Raw genomic sequence first — 20628 nt, forward strand, 5'->3', positions numbered from 1 at the left:
TACTTATTGCTATACGATTTTCATTAGGAGAAACAAAACAATAAATAAAACAAGGCTGGAGAAAGCTATTATTATAAATGATTGAACACCTAATATATACTTATATTTTAAGCAATAATATAAAGCATATAATTTGTTATATTTGTATTATTTATTGCATAAATACTTTATTATATATTTTGAACTTAAGAAGATACAGAGTCCAGTGTTGGAAAGGTTGTCGCCGGCCAGCTGCTCGGTATTTTTTAGTGCCTTTTCGGCCAAGTTAAGTTGGCTGCGATTTACCTCACTTCCTTTTCCGTGTTAGCTGTGAAAGAAAAAACATGCCGGTGGGTGCCAAATTGCGTTAAATTTGATTTTAAACACAGAAAACTCACTTAAATGCAAACCAAAAGCGTGCTGCGATCATCCCCAAAGTGTCTAGTGTGCATGGAGCAAGTGTTGGCCATTAAAAGTGCCTTTAAAAGGCCTTAAAACAAATGTCTGGCCCGCTTTCATGAGAGTGTGTGTGGTTTTGGTGGCCACGCATGGCGTGCGCCTGTGAAATTGCAAACCGTTGTGAAATGGATTAAATCTTGAAAAATTTGAATGACTTCAAGATAGAGTTTATTGTACTGCCAGAAGGACTTCCCAGAAGTCCTTGTACATAACCTAGAACACGAGTTGGCGAATTAATGTTGTTGTGGCCTGAAGTCTGTGCTCTCCAATTGTTGATAGACTGAGGGAAAAATGTGCCAATAATATTTTTTTTACTAATGAAATGTCTATTATTGCTTTAAACTTATAACTAATATTTTGTTCATTACAAAAAAAAAATTGTTTATTTTTAATCAATTTCTAAGTTTTTGTTTGATCTGTAAGAATATATTCTAAATGCGTTAGTGGAATTAGTGAAATTCTACCTTGGTTTTAACAAGTAAAAATATAATCAATATACCGCCAAAACTATCTTAAGAAATTACCGCCAAGGACTTATGCAAATGAAGCTCCCTCATTTTTGGATTTAAATATGGAAATTATATTGTGGTATAAATACAGTCAAAACTATCCTAACAATTAAAAAAATTAATAAAATGATTAAGTACTTAACACATATTTTATGCCATTTATACTTATTCCCTGATTGTTCTCTCATTTCCAGCTAGCAAAAGATCTTCTGCACCCTCTGCCCGCTGAGGAGAAGCGCAAGCACAAGCTGAAGCGCCTGGTCCAGCACCCCAACTCGTACTTCATGGACGTGAAGTGCCCCGGCTGCTACAGGATCACCACCGTCTTCAGCCACGCCCAGGGCGTCGTGGTCTGCGCCGGATGCGCAACCATTCTGTGCCAGCCCACTGGAGGACGCGCCAAGCTGACAGAAGGTAACGTCAAGCTATTCAATGCCATTCATTCCTTATCAACAAACTAATAAACCCTATTTTCTCTCTTTCAGGCTGCTCTTTCCGCAGGAAGCCACAATAAAATGGGACTCGCGATGAACCACAAATTATTAATTTTTTAATAAAATCTATAAAACGTAAAGAAACCACAGAACCTATCCAAAAGAAAGCTTGTAATTCAATTGCTCCGGTCTTTGGTTCATTGTGCTTTGTGAATTAAAGAATTAACGATCTTGTGGTTGGCTAAAAAAAAAACCCACTCTTGTCGTATTTGTTTATAAGAAAGCGGATAGTGGCCAGCAGATGAGATACAGAGAGTGCAACTTTGTTATAACCAATCTGGAAACTGCTGTACGAGAAAATACATTTTTGGGTTTTGCCATTAATCGCAAAACACTTCAGGAATTTGTCATAATAATAAAGAATGTTTTATAGGATTTAATATCGAGACTGCAGGGTTTTCACCATGGAATTGTTAAAATGCAGTGTTTGTTTATTAAAAATTGAAAGACCTTGTTAAATCTATCAGATATGTCATACATTTTTAAGAATGTGATTACAGGTATGCAGATGTTATCTTATTTCTTTTGGGCCAATGGCGAAACACCTTTAGAGAGTTTGTGAAAAGCAGTCATTAATTAAAATTAGTTTAATTCGGCCACAATGTTTTGTTTTATGCAATAGGCTAACTTAAAATTGGAAGATACAAAGAAATGTAAGTTAAATACCAAGGAATTAAGATATATAGTAATTTAATTAGATCAGAAAAACGCATTTCTACAAGTAAATGATTAAAACTGTAATTTAAATACCGCTGCAAAATGTATTTATCAATTTTTGTAAATTAAAATGTAAAATATATATTGGTTTGAGCCCATGCTAAATAATATACTATTTAGTAGAGTTTTCCACCCCGGCGCTGCCATCTTTTGAGTTGTTCAATTTTTAATGGGCTTATGACACAACACTGTTGGCCTCAATCTTCCTCATTTTTTTTAAACTTAACGATTTTACGTAAGTGCGAGCAAGACAAACGTTTGACGGTTCTAATGAGCAATGAATGAAAAAAAATTGACAGTACCCGATACCCGGAAGTAAAATACTAAACTGAATTGGATACCAATAATAACGCGACAGAACGGAATGAAAAAGCGAGGCTTAAATGTATACGAAATATTTTTCACCATTTAAAGGTTACAACTGAAAACCTTTAAATGTTAAAATTAGCCGGATAAACACAAAATATTAAACAAAAAAATAAAGTTTGAATTTAACGTTAAAAAGGCAGTGTGCCCGTGAACATATACCAAAAATTCTCAAGCAGTATCCATATAGTTGTCTCTGTCTCTGAGCTTCAATGACTCCATCAATAAATGGGGCGAAATATGTAATATTAATAATACTTTTTTTTTATTTTCACGAAGTTGTAGTTGTGGCAATTAAATCTGGTTGTAGAAACAGGTAAAAAAATCATATTTTATCTTGCACATTTGGTGGAATTAACTTTATTCAGGTTGTAGTGAAATGATGCTTTGGCGAAAATAATGCAGAATTAAATTAAGTGGTATCAAGCCTATTTAAAAACAATACAAAATATATTTCAGTACCTAATACAGCCAGTTTTTAAGACAAATTAAAAATCTTTACCCAGGTTAGGTAAAATGTATTATCACATTGTTTACCTAGGTAAGGTATAAGGTATCATAAATTCTAATTTAAGTACGTACCTAGGTTCAACACTGATTGTTAGCCCAATGCAAAATGATTATTATATGTATATTTTATATATTTATTTTGGATCATCTACTTAACTACAGAAATTTTTGTTTAGATACATTTAAAAAAAAAATAAAAAAAAAAATTTGTGTGGCATATTTAACTGTATGGAGCACTTAGCAAACAATTATTCAGCGATTATTCGTTTATTTTTTGGCTAATCTAAAAAGTCAACATTTTCTTAAGTGTATCCCGTTAGATATGAAAAACAATCGATGACGACCGTTTAAACATCGATATACAGACATTTAAAACACGGATGTTATCGATGTCAGCGTCGTTGTTCCTCCCCCCACCACTACTTAAAACTCCAGACAGCGTGGCGTCGCGCCCATTTTAAAAAAAAAAGCTTTTTTAGACGGCAGACGATTGATTTGTTATTTCGTGATTTCGCTTGATAAGATGTTCCGTGCACCGTCTTTGGGCCATTTGGCCAGCGCTGACCAGGAATTGGACCTCAATTTGATGGAGCTGCAGGAGCAACTGTCCTGCATGATAGAATCCAATGAGAATCTTTCGCAAGTGCCGGCTTCTGCGGTGTTCGAGAATCCCGACGCTGTGCCCAGCAGCTCGCCCTGTGTTCTGGCGGAGATTCAACACAATTTCGGGGTGCTCCAACTGGACAATAATGCGCCACGCTTCGAATTCCACGGCTTGGGTTGCATGCAACAGCTTTCGAAGCGTTCCCGCCAATCGGGAGGCGGCGGTGCTCCGTCTAAGAAATCCAGGTCAGTTGGAGCCCTCTCTCTGGTTTCCGGCAAAAAACAGGAGCAACTGCAGCAGGAGAACATTTGGAACCGGCAATGCCGCCAGGAAGTGACCTCTGTGCAGAACATTACCATTGAAAGGCTTCGTTTAATTGGTCTGCATGGCGATTGGTGAGTTTATGAAGGCAAAAAGTGCACCCTAAAAATCAGAGCTCTTTAAACATAAAAAATTATATTATGGGTATTAGCAAATTCCCAAATTGTGCCATCTATTTTGTAGTCGCTTTTTGATTTATTTTTAATGGCAGTAGTACCCTAAAAGTGGTACCTTAAAAAAAAAGAGTAACAAACATCAAGAATCGTAAAGCAAAAATTCAAATAACGTTAATAAAAACGAATTAAACTTGAATCTAAAATTATTATTTCACGGAAATTTGTTGGCTTTGTATAGCTTAGTGTAGCTTTAAATCATTTTAAGCTGTTTTAAAAGATTCATGTTAATACAAATACTTTCAAGGAATACTTCAAAGCAACGTAAATAAAAAATAAATTAAATGTGATGTTTAATCACATAATCATTAAAAATATTATTGTACTTAAAATCCAATTTATAATGAAATTGTTTTATTTTAAGCATATCCATTGTTAATTTTCATTTATCATAAACAGCTTGGAGCACAATCCCGTTCTGCGTCTGATGGATCTGTTCAGGTCTTTGCATGATCACCTGATCGCCGACTTGGGCTTTTCGCGCCAAAACTCAATGCCCTCGGACTATCCGTTCGAGATGCCCGCGAAGAACGCAATGCCCAAAAGCCTGAATGTGCGCTACCAGCTGCAGGTGCTGTGCACCAAAGTGGAGCGTTTCCTGGGCCAGCAGCGTCGCACACTGGAGACGAATCGCCACTTTGACTACGAAAAGTACACCGAATGCGACAAGTTGCTCAAGGGATCGGCCTCCTATTTGCAGTGCTTCAATCATTTCATGACCACCGAAATGCGTCACCGTGGCGGACACTTTGTGAACAGTTTTGCCAAGTGTATGTTCTGTACTCCATTACTGTTCCAATAAGTATTTTATTTAATATTTATCAACCTTATAGTTAATGCCCAGCGCTTGGAGAGTTTGCTGATCGGTCTGCGCGAGTGGCTCAAGGCCTCGCATCTCAGCGTGCACGTTTTCAACTGGGAAATGGATCTGGACCACCGGTATTCGGCGGCCATGACCGAAAGTCACAGGTCCTTGAACGAGCGGGCCATTCTGCTGGCCGGCGCCGAAAGACAGGCAGCAAAGCCACGCGGACTGAACGCCGAGGAGATGCTCATTGCCAAGCGATACCAGCTGGAGAACGTGGTCCAATGTGCCGTCGAGCAGGACGAATTCCTCACCGCTCTGCTCGCCAATCCGGAGACCTACTTCACGCCCAGTGTGGTGGACATTTGCGGCAAAACCGTCATCGAAGTGAGAGTGGTGGACGACTGGAGTGATGAGTTCGAGATCGAAAGCGGAAACGAGAGCGGGGAGGAGTCCCCATCTTCACCGCCAAGGAGCGAACGTCATTTTTATCGCTTCAGAAGTTAATGGGAGTTCTTCTCTAAAAACAAAGAAAAATAATAGGAAGAGATTAATGAGTGCAGGGACAACAAAATACCATTTTTAAATGAAATATTTAACAATAATTTCATATGCACAAATCAAAACATATAAGTCAAAAATTTATTTTGACGTCAAATTTGCATCATTTTTCTACGTAAACATATTACTTTGACCTATATTAACATTTGAACAACCCAAGATCTTAAGAAAAACGTCTTGGTTAAAGTTAAACGTTAATTTGTAAACTTAAATTACTTATACAATTCTGAAAAACATTTGTAAAACTCAAAGATGTAATATTTATTATCTAAGTTCGTTTATTTTACTTGATACATTTAAGAATAATTTGTGAGTGCCTGAATTTACTTAAGATTTGATGTATATTTATTTAACTGTGTTATCCAAAGAGCACAAATCAAAACGAAAAATATTTGATTTTAATATTTTATAAATACATATATGTCTAAGTCGAAAATGATTTTGCCATTAAAAAGGCATTACATTTTTACATAAAACAGTTACTTTATTACAATTCAAGAGAAAACGATTTGGTTAAGGATTTACATTTATTTGTTAAAAAATGGCTAGTCTGAACAACATTTGTACACTTTAAAGATCCAAAAACAAACGAAAACGATTTTTCGCTACCTTTGTAAGCCAAAAATGAAGCTAGTTTAGTCTACGGCTTAAGTATAAGTACAATCTTTCTGTGCCTGATTTTAATTTGTAAGAGGAACTTGTCAGTGAATTGTTTGCTTTGCGTTTTGTATGTTTAAAATCAAATAAATATTCACAGTTATGTTTCAACTAATTGAAGTTGAAGAGCTTTTTACTAAGGCTTAAGATTAGACTACGAAGAGCTGTTCCAGCGGCAATTTGCCGAAGATCCTGTCCAGCACTGACTTGACTATTAGTCCGAAGGCCTCGGAAATGCCTGGCTTGAGTTCGATGAAGATGTCCTGCCAGTTCTCGTTGATGAGGGCGTGCATGTTCTCACTCAAATCCTTCTGGCCATTGAATAGGTTCTCCAGGTGATAGGAGACATGGGAGGGATTCACCTCCACCTTGATGTCAACCACCTCGGCAAAGGTCTGATGATCGCCCTTGGGAACACGCCTTAACTTGACCAAAGCATGTACCTTCGTTTTTACTGTAAGTCGAGTAAATACATTTGTGATTATATAATTCAAAGGATGAGCAACCGTAACATACTTAGCCGAATCTCGGCATTGCCCTTTCCCGTAATGGGTAGAATAAGGACTCGGCCATCTACTATGTAGGGGCCTTTGAGTGCAATTTCGGGCACATCCATAACCAGCTCAATTGTACGATCGAGATCTGCTGTGAATCCGCTGTAAAGATTTTAAATCGCTTAATATGATGTCTATATGTATTAGCAGAAAAAATCTAATTTAGTGTTGAAAACTGTACATTGTTAATATATAAAAAAAGAATAAGAAACAAGTTTTTTTAAACCACTTAGAAAAGGGTCGAAAGTATGCAATACATAATTTGTTATCCGGAATTCCGGTAGATTCATTACGTTTTTTATTGCATACTTTTGCACACAAGTCTAATGACTTCTGTAGCGCTCTACCATAGTATCATTAAATTTGTTAATACATTTTTTACGTAGATAAATATTTTTTTTTATAAATACAAAGTATACAATCAGAAAATATATTAACTATTTATGGTTGTAAAATTGTATATTTTCTTACCTCACTCGCTTTGCAACTGCCTGATGAAGACCCAAGAGGTCCACTTCACGGAAGCTCAGATCAATGTTGACTGGACTGTGTGGATTTCGGCCAATCTTGAACTTCTTGATGTGCAGCGGGTCCAGTGGGATCAGTCCCAGCTCCTTGATTCCACTCTTGGCATAGTTCCTCAGCACATAGTTCACCCCGTTCAACAAGCACTGCTCGTCCATGGCCCCGCATTTCTCGATTCCCGAGGCTGTAATTTATCAGGTTTATAAGGTAAATTCAATGAAAATTCTCCAGAATTAAAGAGGGCAAAACTCACGCAAGTCGGAGGCTTGTCCATTGTGGATTCCAAGGGAGGCACATCCGAGCACCAGGACGAGGACGAGAGTCAGCTCCATAATTGACGCGGTCAGAACGAAATTGAATACTGATCCATTAGCCTCGGATGATACCACTTATATACTCACTTCGTCAATTGAATGGGCCAAGTGCGGGCTAAGTGTATCATGTTTTTGTTGCCGTAAACCGTAAACCGCTTTTGCGTTTCAGCCCGACTGAATTTGACTTTTAGACCGACACCACGTACTATACCCCTGAGTCAGTTAAATGGATTATAAACCAAAACTGGCCTGTGTTATAGCCGGCGAATTTATTTTACGATTCCCTTTAATGAACCCCCAAACTGAACTTGAACCTGTTGAGTTCTCATTCGCACTGGCAAGCCATCGACCTCAGAATCCCATCTCTCCTAATCACGTTTTGCATGTAATTTGCTCGACATATGCAAATTAGATTGGCCTTCCCAAAATCGAACATTTATTCCTGTTCAAACCCCTTTGACACATTTGAATTGAGGCTAATTAATGGCTGAGAACTGACGTCTTCTCAGCTTGTTTATCAAGGGGTTCGACCTGGAAAGTTGAAGAACTTTTTAATGTTATAACCTTCTAAAGGGCGTTATAAAAGTTTTAGAACATTTTCATCAGTTAGCCATAACACATACTTTTAGGCGGGTTTCGATTTATTAAGTAGAACCTTTGGTAATTTTTTTAAGCAAATATTTATTGGTCATATTCTTAAATTGCAAGAAAGATAATTGTTTTAGTCCGTAACGATGATGATTTGGATTTATTTGATAGTAGTAAGGATTTTTTCACTTATTTAACATTTCAACAATTCCAATTTAGTTAATATAGTTGTATTAAATTGCGAGAAACAAATTAGATGAAGACAATATAGTTTTATAAAGCAAAAAATGTATTAACTTTATTGCCATTGGATTTTTGTTCTATTTAATAAGTAGCCTTTCATTGGGGCCAACTTTTATTGATTATAAAACGTAGTTATATAGAAGAAAAAATGTAATAATTTTAAAATTGTAAATTTTCCCATTTACAGTTAGATTTAGACAATATAGTTTTATGAAGGGTAAAGTAAATAAAATTTATTGCCACTCAATTTTGTTTAGTTTAATTTAATCTCAATCATAAAATGTAGTTTTAAAAAAGAAAATAAGTTATAACTTTGAAATTTTAATTGGGGAAGCACCAATTAGATTTAGACAATTTAGTGTTATAACTTTCATGACACGCGATGGTGTTCTATTTACAGAAGATGCCGCTTACATTGCTTCTAGAATTTCCCTAATTACATATACTTGTACTACCATTCAAGTTGGACTTACGACCTTTGTTAAACCTTATGATGATTGCCAAGCGTTAAAACTTCTAACTGTCAGTAAACAAACAACCGGTGCTGGAGCGAGAAAAATCAAAAAGAGGGCAATACTCGTTTTAAATAAAAAGTTGAGAATATTACATTGGGAAGAGCCAGCTACTCCTCTGCAAATAACTTGGCATATGGAACCTTGGCGAAAACGCCTTTGACGAGGCCTAAATACATCTGGCTAAAGGACCTGTCGATGGCTGAAGCTGTCTCCTTGTAAATTTCCTCCGCGTTCTCGTTCAGAAATACGTTCATATTATCACCCAGCGCCTTGTCTCCATTAAACAGATTTGAAAATTGGTAGTGGGTGGACTCGGGTTTCATCGAGAACTTTAAGTTGGTGACATCCAAGTAAGTCTCTCCATCCTTCTCTAACGGATTGCCCGAAAAGCTAACGATTATTTTGACATTAGCTGGAAAGGGTTATTATTAAAGTTCGCTTTCTGAAGAAAACACTTTAAAAACAAACTTACCCATAGTCATGTTACTTATTCCGGTGCCGCTAATGGGCAGAATTAGAACTTTACCTTGAATGTTATAGGGACCCACTAAAGAAAAGGTTTTTGAAACAATTTTCAATTCGTGCTTTGTCGTGAGATCCTTGCCAAATCCCCTGAAAATAAAATAATATCCATTAGGAGCATTTTGGTTTTGAAATAATTTAATTGGTATTATACTTCGAAAACCTATAAATTTAATGACATTCATGAAGTCTTCTTGTTTTTATGATTATTATAATAATTAAAGTTAGCGCATTTTTGAAGGTTTGGAAAATCACTTCTAAATTGTAGTTATCATTCTTAAGTTTTTGTTTAGATATTTTTAATCTTTTTATTAAGTGTAATTTTGATTTATAATGTTTAAATTTGAATTCATATTTCGACAAACTAGAAAATGCATAAAATCGATGAGTGCTTCATACTTTATTAATTTTTATAATACTTTAAGCTATCAATATGTTACGGTTTGTTAAAAAGTTTGTTGAATGTTTGTTTTATTTTATTTTAGTTTCAAACTTACTTCACTTTAACGATCCTTTGATCCTTGATGCCGTACAACAAATTGTCGGTAAAAGTAAGAGTAATGCTAACAGGACTTTCACCCTCTCCTTGGCTTATTACCATTTTGTCCACCTTGAGGGGATCCAGCTGCATCAGATTCAGGCCAGGATCCTCCTCCGAAAACCTCTCGCTGAACAATGTGTTGACAAACTGCATGATGCACTCGCCATCGCCGTATTTACAGGGTTTAGGATCATCAGCTGCGGGTATTGTTATTTTTGTTGTTATTTTAATTTTCTAACTATATATGAAAATTGAATTTTAACATAAATAATTTTGCGGATTTATTTTCTTTCACTGAAAATTTTTCTAATTATACTGAAATTTGGGGGAAGATATTTTCACACATATCTTCAAACTAGAATCTTGAGGATTCTGGTTAATCTTACGGAATCAGTGCCAATTTGGGAAAGATACATTTTTTTTTTGAATCCATAAGCTAGAATCCTGATGATCCTGGTGAACCTTACGGAAATGAGCTTGCACCGAGCAGAAAATACAGAAAACGATTGCCAACGCGATTCCGAACATGTTTACGCGTCAATAACTTTAAGTAACTGAATATGAACGGTAATTTCGCCTAGTATTTATAGTGGCCCACTAAGTGCAACTCAAATAAATCTAATAGCGACCTTTGGCTAAACTTTTATCTGTGGCGTCAATGTCTACTGTCAATTTGTGAACTCGTTTAAAACCTATCACGATTGTATTGTGTAAAAGAAGATTAGTCAAATGTTTACTAGAGATCTTAACTGAGTCAATGATCTGAAACCCCGTAATAACTATTTATCACGTGTGATCTAACACCACTCAAAACTACAGACAGAGAAAAACGCCATAGTAAAGTGAAATAAGTACTTTAAAATGAATTGATCCTACTGTTTTAAACAAAAACGTCGTACTTTAAGTACTTCAAAAATACTATTTGAATTATCAACATATAAAAACTATTAAGTTGTTAACTGCAAATACTAGAATTTACTATTTTTTTTACTATGTGTAGTATATTCAGTTAAATGAGATCAATTCTAAATATTATTAGTCCAATAAATTTGTTACTGTTATAGGGAAACTTGTTATTTAGTTGATGAGTATCAACATCAATGCATGATTTAGTAGTTACATGGGAAGTCATTATAAAACTGATTCATTTAATGTGTGTAACAGACAGCTTACTCCTTGTCCAATTAAAAAGCGTTATAATTACGATGAGGAACAATTATGGTATTAAGTACTTCGGCGTGTGCGCTGTTTTACACAAGGACCAGTTCCAAATATAGCCGAATAAAGTTGCGAGAACAACAAAGTGTCGCATCATCGTGACGGGCAGCTCTCTAAAAAAAATCGGAGTAAAGGTGGAGCTCCAGAACAGGTCCTAAACTTCAGTTAACTTTAATGGCCCAAAACGGGGCGTTTTAAAGCCCAGCCTCCGTGGAGAACAAAAGCAGCCAGTTCCACTCGATTTCAGTTGCAGTTGATTGACTCGTGGAAGATTTTCACTGACCCAAGGCCAACTGGGTGTCCATACTCCTCGGATTGCTGGGCTGGATGGGATTGCAGCTTTACCGTTGGGCACTCTTGAACTTGGCAAGCAAAACTGAAACGAAATCGAAATAAAAAAAGTCTGGTACACTGGGTTCTTAGCATATAGTTATGGTCAGAGTTATATATATGTATGATTTCGATTTTTTTATTTATTTTTGTGGAGCGTCTTGTACTTTGTTTTTCCTGAATTAAAGTAATTCTTTCTAGATTTAAAATCTATTTTTTTTTCAAGTTCTTGAAAAAAATGTTTCCTAACAAAATACTAAATTCTAGGCACTCAAATATTTTAGTTTTTGATCATTAAACACATAATAAACAAGTTATAATGGAAAATTATCAATTATCGCTATGTGATTAAAGTAGCATCTTTATTGCTAAAATTCTTTCCGCACCTGTCGCATCTAGTGATTATGTATATATCATGCAAATTCCTCACCAAAAGTTCGATCACGTGAGTTGCTTGCTGATTGCCAAATTACTTGCCAAAAAGTGTGTATGCGACAGTTGTGCGGAAATGCCAAGATCTACGCTTAATTTAACAATGAATAGCCCCCCGCAGAAGCACAACCAGTTTTCATATTAGGTTTGTTTATTCTACAATTTAAAGCTTAGCTTAGCAGATACGATGATATGATGATATGTCAATGGCCGGAATGCAACGTCCCATGGTTCATGTGTGTGTGTTTGGAATGCTGGTGAGGAAGTACTCGTACACTTAGCCTAATGAAAGGACTAGGGCTCAGTTCTCCAGGAACAGATCTTCGTAGGCGAAACGCTTGAATAGTTGGGATAGGACACTTTTCATGATCTCGGCAATAGCCACGTGAATGGAGGGGTGCAGTTCGTTCCACACTTCCGTCCAGTTGTCATTGAGGAACTGATTCAAGTTGGTTCCCAATGCCTGGTCGCCATTGAAAAGGTTCGCCAGTCGAATATTCATCCTGGAAGATTAGAAATATATATATATATAACAAAGCCATAACATATAAGATTATAATCTTTTACTCACTTTTGTGGCTCCACCAGCACCTTGAGCTTGTCCACACTCAAATGGGTACGTCCATTTTTCAACTGGGTGCCCGGCTTAAACTTCACCGAGAACTTGGGATTGTGCAGGACGATCTCGGCATCGCCATCACCGCGAATGGGCAGGATTAGGATGCGTCCGTCGGCCACGTACTTGCCCTTCAGCACGATTTTGGGAAACGATCCGTACATCTCAAACTTGCTGGTGGCAGGATCGGCGCCAAAACCTCTAGATAATTTAAAAAAAAGTGATAAGTTAGGACTTCACATTAAACGTTTATAATTTGTATTTAAGTTGGCAGAACTATTCATAAAACTTTGGCTTTAAGGCTATACTTTGAACAATATTTAAGCTGCTGTAGATTTGAATTATTTAACTATTATTTTAAAGCAGCATTTTACAATGAAAAATTAACTTATCTCTCCATTTTAAAATTTAAATTTTTAAAAGTAATGGTTTATTTAAGAAAAAGGTTAAAAAAATAGTTGAACCAGTTAGTTATTCCAGCTTGTTATTATACACAAATACCAAATAATTTTATTTTAGTATAAGTAACTTATCTATTTCAATAATATTAATATTACTTTCGACGCAAGGTAAACCTTTTTCAAGCTGCTGAAAAATGTAATTATTTAACAACTATTTTAAAGCTTAGATATTGGATGCAACTAAAATAACGTATCTACTTTATAATTTTATATTCAAAAAATGCAAATAAAGTGATTTAAACAATATTTCTTTATAAAATGTACTTTAAATAACTTTTTATACTTACACAGCTCTATCGAATTTCACTCCCGACAATCCCTCCACATTCACATCCTTGAAGTTGAGCTTGAGATTTAGGGAGCCAGTGCGTCCATCGGAGATGTCGAAACGCTTGATGAGGAAGGGTTCCACTTGGGGGAATCCTGCCGCCGGATAGCCAGTCCTGGCATACTGTTGGATCAGCATGTGGGAGACGCTGATGATGCAGCTAGTGTCGCCCACTCGACAACGAGGCAACTCGGGAGCTGCAAGGACAAAGCTCGGATAAGAGCCGCACAGAAGGGGATGGCCAACACTGCGAAGGACTCACGAAAATTGGAGGCACCACTGGCCAAACAGAAGAGCAAGGCCACGGAGCCCAGTTGGAGCAGCAACATTATAGGGATTGATTTTTGATGGGGGTATATCTACGGAGCACTACTGCAAAATTCACCCGCTCGAATTTTTTGGCGAACGCCCGACCAGGTTCAATGGCAAACTGTAAATTGACTCTGGACAGACGGCGGCATTTATAAAATTTCTGATCGGTCAGAACGATGGAGCGAAGTGGCCAACAACCAGTACACTTCATAGTTTATTCATTCCTGACTTGTCTTGCCCATTGTGGTTGTTGTTGTTGTTCTTGTTGTTGCTGTTGCTGGCCCCATGATTGTTGGCTATTTTCATACCACTTACCCGTAGAGTAAAAGAGTGTATTGTTTTTGTTGAGAAGTATGTAACAGGTGTATAAGTTCTTCATCAGGAACAATAACCGTATAAACGTTTAGACCTCGGAAACTAAAAAAGCTAGATATTTCGATTCTATAATAGCCACAAATCGCAAAACTCCGTCATGTCACATTTTGGACATGGTAAAGTTAATTTATAAGTTTTATTCGTTAATATCTATCCACAACCCAATAATGTTAAATATTGAACCATTATTTTTTAAGTTAGTAGCAAAGTTTTAATTATGACGTCACTTCATAATTGAAAAACGTAGTTCATAAGAGCGAGGAGTTAAGAGAGCGAAATAAATGTTGAGCCTGCAGTTCGGCAGATGGCTCCACCCAAAACCATAACATTTTCTTGAGGCATATTAATTAAAAAATTGGCTATAAATTGGCAATAACGGGTATCCAATAGTCGAGGCACTCAACTATAGCCTTTCTTCTTGCTGATTATTCGTATATCTCTTTCGTTTTGTGTTTTGGCTTCTCATCCCATCCTCAACATCATCGTCGTAGCCACCCCTAGCCAACAATATTATTAATTAATATTATTAGCATGTGCTTGGTTTCGCGAGAATAGCAACAAATAACAATAAACAATAACAATAGCAGCGGACAAAAGGCAGCGAAAAATCAAAAGTGATTCTATAAATTTTAATGTTCAATTCACCAGCCAGTTTTCGGTCGAGTTTGTCTACGTCAGGTCTGTATAGTATGTACATATATAGTAATTCCTCTTTTTCCACAATGCATTCTAATTCAGACTATTTCGGCCTTTTGTACTTTTGTACTTTTTATAGATCTAAGCTCTGTGGAATGATATCTGCGCTTTGTTCGCATTTATAATGAAGTGCAAATAAAAATGTTTTACTTATCAATCTAATATTTGCTTTGAGATCAGCATGCGGCTTTAGAACTTTCGGGGGTTTATTAAGTGCTAAATGGCCATGCAGCTTGGAATAGATTGATAATGAAGTCATAAATTCCATAATATACAATTTTAAATGTCCAGTTTGTTTTTTTTACTATTTTTTCTTAATTAAATATTGTTAAATCAAACATTTTGTGATAATATAAGAATAAGTAGTATTAATCCTATAATATTTCAAGGAAACCCAAAGAATTTCCGTTTGCAAAATGCAAAGATAGATGATTTTGGCCAACAACTCAATTCCAAACATAAGCCAATTAGACATCATCAGGCATATTGGACGACACCATCAAACTGGTTTCAACGGCATTCTAAATGGTTTCGCCGGATAAAAGGTGGCTTCACTTTCAAACTATTTTGACAAGCGGCTTTTGGGAATTTAATTTGCCAAAATCTAGTTAAAGGCTTTTGGCTTCTGGCGTTCGTCATCGGCAATTAGCATATTCGGTGTGATTGCTTTATATACTATGTAGTAAACCGGCATTTTGTTTATTTACCCATCCAATTGGCGCCAGGTGAGTCCACATATTTTAGCTTGGGCACTTTGTTTCGTTTGCTCAGGCAATTCCCAGACGCTGTCGCAGACATCGATATTACAGTGTTTTTGGAGGCGCCAAAAAATGTAATTATAAATTAAATTAATATATGCTAACACGCTTTAATTTTATAGCCGTATGAATATGTTTGCATACCGAATTAAGTTTTGTTTGCATTTGATTCATCTGGTGTAAACATGATTCGGTTATATTTTAATAAAATATGTAGTAAATAGCTAACCAGTCTATCCACTTCGTAAAACTGAGAAAAGTTTGTAAATGACTGTTGCTTTTTATTTTTAGGGAATTCATGATGAGTTTGGGAATTTTGTCTGGCATTCTGGTTTAGTTTTGAATGTTCTAGATAACATTATTTAATTTTGTTTTGGTCTTAAGGTCCAAAATATTTTCTTCAAATGCAAATAAAATGCAATGATTGTTTTCATAACCTAAAGCTTAGATCGATTATTGTTGTTATAAAAATTTGTTAGGGCTAACATTTAAATAAATACCAGTATTATCAAAAGTAAGTGTGTGTAGAAATATGCATGTTCCCAATTTTAGCTTAGGCAGGAATTAAATTAAAAAGTGTTGTTGGTTTTAAAATTTAAAAAATTTAATTTGAATTTGGCTTTAAAGATATTTGGCTTAGTTAAAAAAAAAAACGAAAATTATGTTTTAGTTTCTAGAAATAAGCAATCAGTTATTTTCTGAGCTTTTTGACTTGTTGGTTAATGTTTTAAAATTGAGAACAACATAATTTTAAATTTGAATTTAGTTTGTAACCGTTTTTAACTGGTTCCCAAATCACTGGTTCCGGAACTCCTCCGAATCTTCAGCCAGGTGTAGTGTAAATCGTGGAAATGCCTACGGGCACACTACCAACCACATCCACATCAGTGGTCTTGAAAGTTGGGTTTAAAAACTATAACGAAATTCATCAATTGTTGGGTGAAATACTAGTAAAAGACATTCCGACGACAAGACAGCTGGAGCAACATGCAGATATTGGTCCTACTGGCCAGTGTCCTCATCCTGGCCAGCCTGCAAAAGTCAGTGGCAACGGAAACGGACAACAAAACAAGTGAATTCGTGGCCACCAAGGAATGGCAGGTGATTGCGGAAGGTAAAACTATGAAACAGGTTACTTAAGACGTGTCGTAAACGAGGATTCCTTCAACTCCAGGTCAGGCCATTCCCAAGGGTCTCCATGTGCGCATCAATCTGCAAACCGGACTCAAGGAGGCCAAACTCCTGGACGAGAGTGAACGTGGCACGGCCCTGCAAAGTCAGCCGGAGGATCAGGATCAGAATCAGAATCAGCAGCTAGAGGACAATGAACCTTTGGCACTGGACTACAAGCCGGACATCATCGAGGAATCCCTACGTCGCGTGAAGGAGCAGAAGAAGAGCTATGCGGAGCTGCGCAAGGCGTACAAGGAGTTCCAGAAGAACTTTCGCACAGATGGGGAACTGATTGTCCAGCTGATCGATCAGTACCGCAACTTCAGCAAGACGCCGCTGCTGGAGTCGCAGATGCGCTCCAAGCTGGACTGCCTGGAGAATCTGGAGTACCTGCTGCATCAGATAGACAATGCCCTGCTGTTCATCGACAATGGAGGGCTGGATGATGTGCTGCTGCCCATTGTGGTCAACGATACTAGTGTTCCGCTGAGGGTTTCAGCCATGCGGGTGCTGGGCTCGCTGGCCAGCAACAATCCCAAGGCCCAGATCAAGGTGTTCGAGAAGAACTTTGGCTCGCATCTGGCCCAGATCCTGATGAGTTCCGGCAATGTCGGTGAGATCTCTGCGGCGCTGCATGCCTTTGGAGCTCTGCTCCGGAAGTTTCCCCTAGCCCAGCAGCGATTGCTCTCCACCTCGGGGACACAGGCTCTGGTCAAGGTGTTGCAAAGTCCCGAAGTGGAGCTACGTAGCAAGGCCAAGGTGGTGACCCTCATCAGCGACTTGGTGCTGGAGAAGCGGTCAGTGCTGGAGGCCAGCAAAGATGCCACCGAAGCCGCCTCCACAATGGCGCAATATGTGCTGCTGGAGTTCGAGCCTTGGCTACAATCGCAGGGCTATTGCCCAGCAGTGGATCATGTCATGGCCAAGGATTTCATGCATCTTCTCGAGCAACCAGAGGTGGTGGAACAATTTGCCACTGCCCTGGAAACCACCGACGATCTTTGCATTGCCACTTGGTCGCAAAGTTCGGGTCTTAGACATGCCCTGCTAACGATTCGAAATCGATATGCCAACAGCAAGGACGAATACCGACTGGAGGTGGCCCACATCCTGGCCAAACTGTGCGAGAGATTGTTCAACAAGCCCAAACACACCGAACTGTAATCCTAGCCAATTTAACTTGTACAACTAAAAGTCTTAATTTATTATAAGTTCTCAGAGTGAATGTAATTCATAGCCAAAACTATAGACCCAAATTGTTCAGGTTAAGTCGGAATGATAGTTATGTTGCCAGGTACTTGTGATGCAAATGTAATGCTCCTTCTGCAAAAGTGTATCCCTTTGTCACTACTTTAAGAACGTTAGTTAAAACTATGTTTTTTTTCTACAAGTTTGAATCATAAAACTTTATTTGCTAACGAGGCTGGAGAATAGTTATGCCAATGCTACGATAAGAAACTTAGCTTTAAGATTTTCGGTAATAAAAACAGTCGACTTTTTAAAGCCTGAAAGTTATCTTAAATTTAAATGATTTCTTAATTACATTTATAGGGGCTCTATTTCCAGAATGTCGGCTGTATTCAAAATTTTAGTTACATTGAATTCTATTAAGCTCCTTATTGACCTTTATTTTGCTAATATTCTCTTTTTTTCCTTTTAACCACTTACAGATTTGAGCTTAAAATAGACTGATTGAGGATCCTGGACTATCTGGTTCGTCAGATAGATAAAGATTTTTTATCCAAAAAAAAAAAACCTATAGATTTGGTTTTATAAGCCAAATAATAGGACAAGTTTAATAGTTGTCTTATTACTTTAATTTGGAAAATATGAAATAAATAAAAATCACTAACCATTGGTTATTGTGATGAGAATTACCAACCATATAATAGTACAAGTAACTTAATTTCAAACCAGAAATTTAAAGAGGAACCCCAAACCATTTGTCGAAAGGATCAACCTGGATATTCTGATGAGAATAATTAACATTATCAGAAAAAGTTACTTATTTCCAATCAAGGAATTACATTAGGTACTCCAACCCATTTTAAGTACGATAAGCGAGCATAATCGACCGGGCCATAAAGTAAGTCAAAAGTGTCGGAAGGAAGGCAAAAACAAAAACCCAATGGAAAGCATGTCCCAAAAAACTACTCGAACTTTGTGAGTTAAGGAAGCCAAGAAAGAACAATGAGGAAAAACCAGGCACGAAACTGTACAGGAAGAGAAAGGAACATTTTATTGGAGCGGGAGAGTTCAATTATGTGCCGGCGACGTCCAGCGCGGGAATTACAGCAATTAACGGCAGTCACATGCAAATGCAATGTCACTGGAGCTGAGTCACGAAGGAGGACAGGTGGAATGGAAGGAGAATCCCAGGAGAGCCTGGAACGGAGCCGGCTAGGACGCCGCCTTGGTTCCCATGGCTACTCCATGCAATGTAAACAGAGAGAGAGAGAGAGAGAGAGAGCCCCAAAACAAGAGTAAGAGAAAGGGGTTGCAAAGCCGGCTCAGTGGAGCGCAACGAAGGCAGAAAGAGAGCCCCAGAGAGGGACTACCTCATAGTCATACTCATCAATTCCAGCTGGGGCGCGTGCGCTGTGGCAGCTAGTGTTGTTGTTGTTGTTGTCATGGCACTGCCACCGCCGCTTTCCGTTTCTTCGCGCTTCTTTCCAGCCGAAACGCTTGACGAGTGATGTGGAAACATTTTCAACACAAGTAAAAGCTAGCGTCCAGAGAGTCTTCCACCGTTTAACCACAGCAGCGGTCAAAATACATAACTGGCAATTGAAGAATTCTTTCTCTTTTAAGTTTAAATTACTTATTCTTAAACAATTTTAAGCTGAAAATCAATCAAATAGCATAGTGTGTTATACAAGTTTTTAAGCCAGAACTTTTTTAATTCTTTTGAGCATGAAACAATTATTTAATTTCATAAGGTACCAAGAGTGGATGAATTCAAAAATAAATGTATTTGTAACTGTCAGGAACGGAACACTCTGTTCAACAAATTAGCTCTTTTTTATATTTTTAAGAGACTACGATTTGAAAGAAATTTATTTCTAGCCATGTTCAAAAGTGGGAAAAACGTATAAGATTTTAAAACCATTTTATGAATTTTGAAATATTTTTTAGATTTCCTAAAAATTCTATTATTTTGTTCAGAGCTGTAGGCATGTGTGCATGCATGTTGATAGTAAGGCACAAGTCCAACGCACACCGGCTTTACAGGCTGTTGCTGTTTTTATTGCTGTCGGTTGTTAGGGGCACGGCTTTGGCAACATTATGGAAAATCAGTTTGAGTTTGGATCGCGATGCGAGGAGCTCGTTTAGCGCTTCGGAGTGGCTCTAAAATAAATAGTTTTGGCCAACTTTGTTCTTTGTGCATTGCAATCACAATCATAACAATGCAATAAGTGTGCTCACGGTAAAAACCACAAAAAGGATAAAGTGCGTGTTTATAAAGCATAAATACTGTGTAACCCATACAAATTTAAGCGAATTGTGTTGAATTTAAAAGTCATGAGTCATGTGCGAAAGGGTTTGCGGTTAAGAAAGTGACATGAAATGTAATCATTTTGCTCGATTTGAAATAACAACAAATAACAATTAACGTTTAAAAGAGTGTTCTTGCTTTTGATTTCTAAGGATATGATAATAAAAGTTTTAAAATATTTGTTACCAAATTGAACACAAATTTTAAAACGGGAAAGTTTCAATTAAATATTTTAAAATTTTTAAATACATAATAATATATCAATATGGAACTTTTCACACTTAATTTTATGAGATTAATGTTGTACTTTACTTTTTTTACATTTTCTTCACGTCTTTTAATCATTCCCGGAATCAATAAATTGTGTCCAATAACACTTCCCATATGCCATATATCAGTTAACATTTTATTGCGAATCTGCAAGTGGCGAATGAAAAGCCCCTGGTAAAAACAAGTTCGCAGCCCACGAACCCAAG

The 20628-nt window shown here is 37.1% G+C and overlaps 6 protein-coding genes across 6 annotated transcripts; 3 read left to right on the forward strand and 3 right to left on the reverse strand.

Moving 5' to 3' along the window:
* The first annotated feature begins 243 nt into the window (after positions 1–243).
* Positions 244–1537, forward strand: LOC108144063 (40S ribosomal protein S27). Its single transcript, XM_017268709.2, has 3 exons — positions 244–329; positions 1142–1361; positions 1433–1537. The coding sequence occupies exons 1-3, from the start codon at positions 324–326 to the stop codon at positions 1459–1461; spliced, it is 255 nt and encodes an 84-aa protein (XP_017124198.1). The 5' UTR covers positions 244–323; the 3' UTR covers positions 1462–1537.
* A 1938-nt stretch (positions 1538–3475) lies between these two features.
* On the forward strand, positions 3476–5444 carry LOC108143731 (protein bag-of-marbles). Its single transcript, XM_017268265.2, has 3 exons — positions 3476–4033; positions 4532–4902; positions 4966–5444. Exons 1-3 carry the CDS (start codon positions 3558–3560, stop codon positions 5442–5444), a joined length of 1326 nt encoding a protein of 441 aa, XP_017123754.1. The 5' UTR covers positions 3476–3557.
* Positions 5445–6006: 562 nt separating this feature from the next.
* LOC108143786 (protein takeout) lies at positions 6007–7599 on the reverse strand. Its single transcript, XM_017268311.2, has 4 exons — positions 7488–7599; positions 7181–7418; positions 6672–6811; positions 6007–6609 (listed from the first exon to the last, which is right to left on the reverse strand). Exons 1-4 carry the CDS (start codon positions 7564–7566, stop codon positions 6305–6307), a joined length of 762 nt encoding a protein of 253 aa, XP_017123800.1. The 5' UTR covers positions 7567–7599; the 3' UTR covers positions 6007–6304.
* Positions 7600–8171: 572 nt separating this feature from the next.
* LOC108143881 (protein takeout) lies at positions 8172–10526 on the reverse strand. The gene is made up of 4 exons (XM_017268453.2): positions 10425–10526; positions 9914–10154; positions 9367–9506; positions 8172–9306 (listed from the first exon to the last, which is right to left on the reverse strand). The coding sequence occupies exons 1-4, from the start codon at positions 10483–10485 to the stop codon at positions 9002–9004; spliced, it is 747 nt and encodes a 248-aa protein (XP_017123942.1). The 5' UTR covers positions 10486–10526; the 3' UTR covers positions 8172–9001.
* A 1544-nt stretch (positions 10527–12070) lies between these two features.
* On the reverse strand, positions 12071–13786 carry LOC108143880 (protein takeout). Its single transcript, XM_017268452.2, has 4 exons — positions 13605–13786; positions 13302–13539; positions 12509–12754; positions 12071–12440 (listed from the first exon to the last, which is right to left on the reverse strand). The coding sequence occupies exons 1-4, from the start codon at positions 13669–13671 to the stop codon at positions 12239–12241; spliced, it is 753 nt and encodes a 250-aa protein (XP_017123941.1). The 5' UTR covers positions 13672–13786; the 3' UTR covers positions 12071–12238.
* A 2573-nt stretch (positions 13787–16359) lies between these two features.
* Positions 16360–18178, forward strand: LOC108143878 (nucleotide exchange factor Sil1). Its single transcript, XM_017268450.2, has 2 exons — positions 16360–16597; positions 16658–18178. Exons 1-2 carry the CDS (start codon positions 16471–16473, stop codon positions 17818–17820), a joined length of 1290 nt encoding a protein of 429 aa, XP_017123939.1. The 5' UTR covers positions 16360–16470; the 3' UTR covers positions 17821–18178.
* The last annotated feature ends 2450 nt before the right edge of the window (positions 18179–20628 follow it).

Source organism: Drosophila elegans, unplaced genomic scaffold, assembly GCF_018152505.1.
Source record: "Drosophila elegans isolate 14027-0461.03 unplaced genomic scaffold, ASM1815250v1 contig_468, whole genome shotgun sequence".
Classification (NCBI taxonomy): domain Eukaryota; kingdom Metazoa; phylum Arthropoda; class Insecta; order Diptera; family Drosophilidae; genus Drosophila; species Drosophila elegans.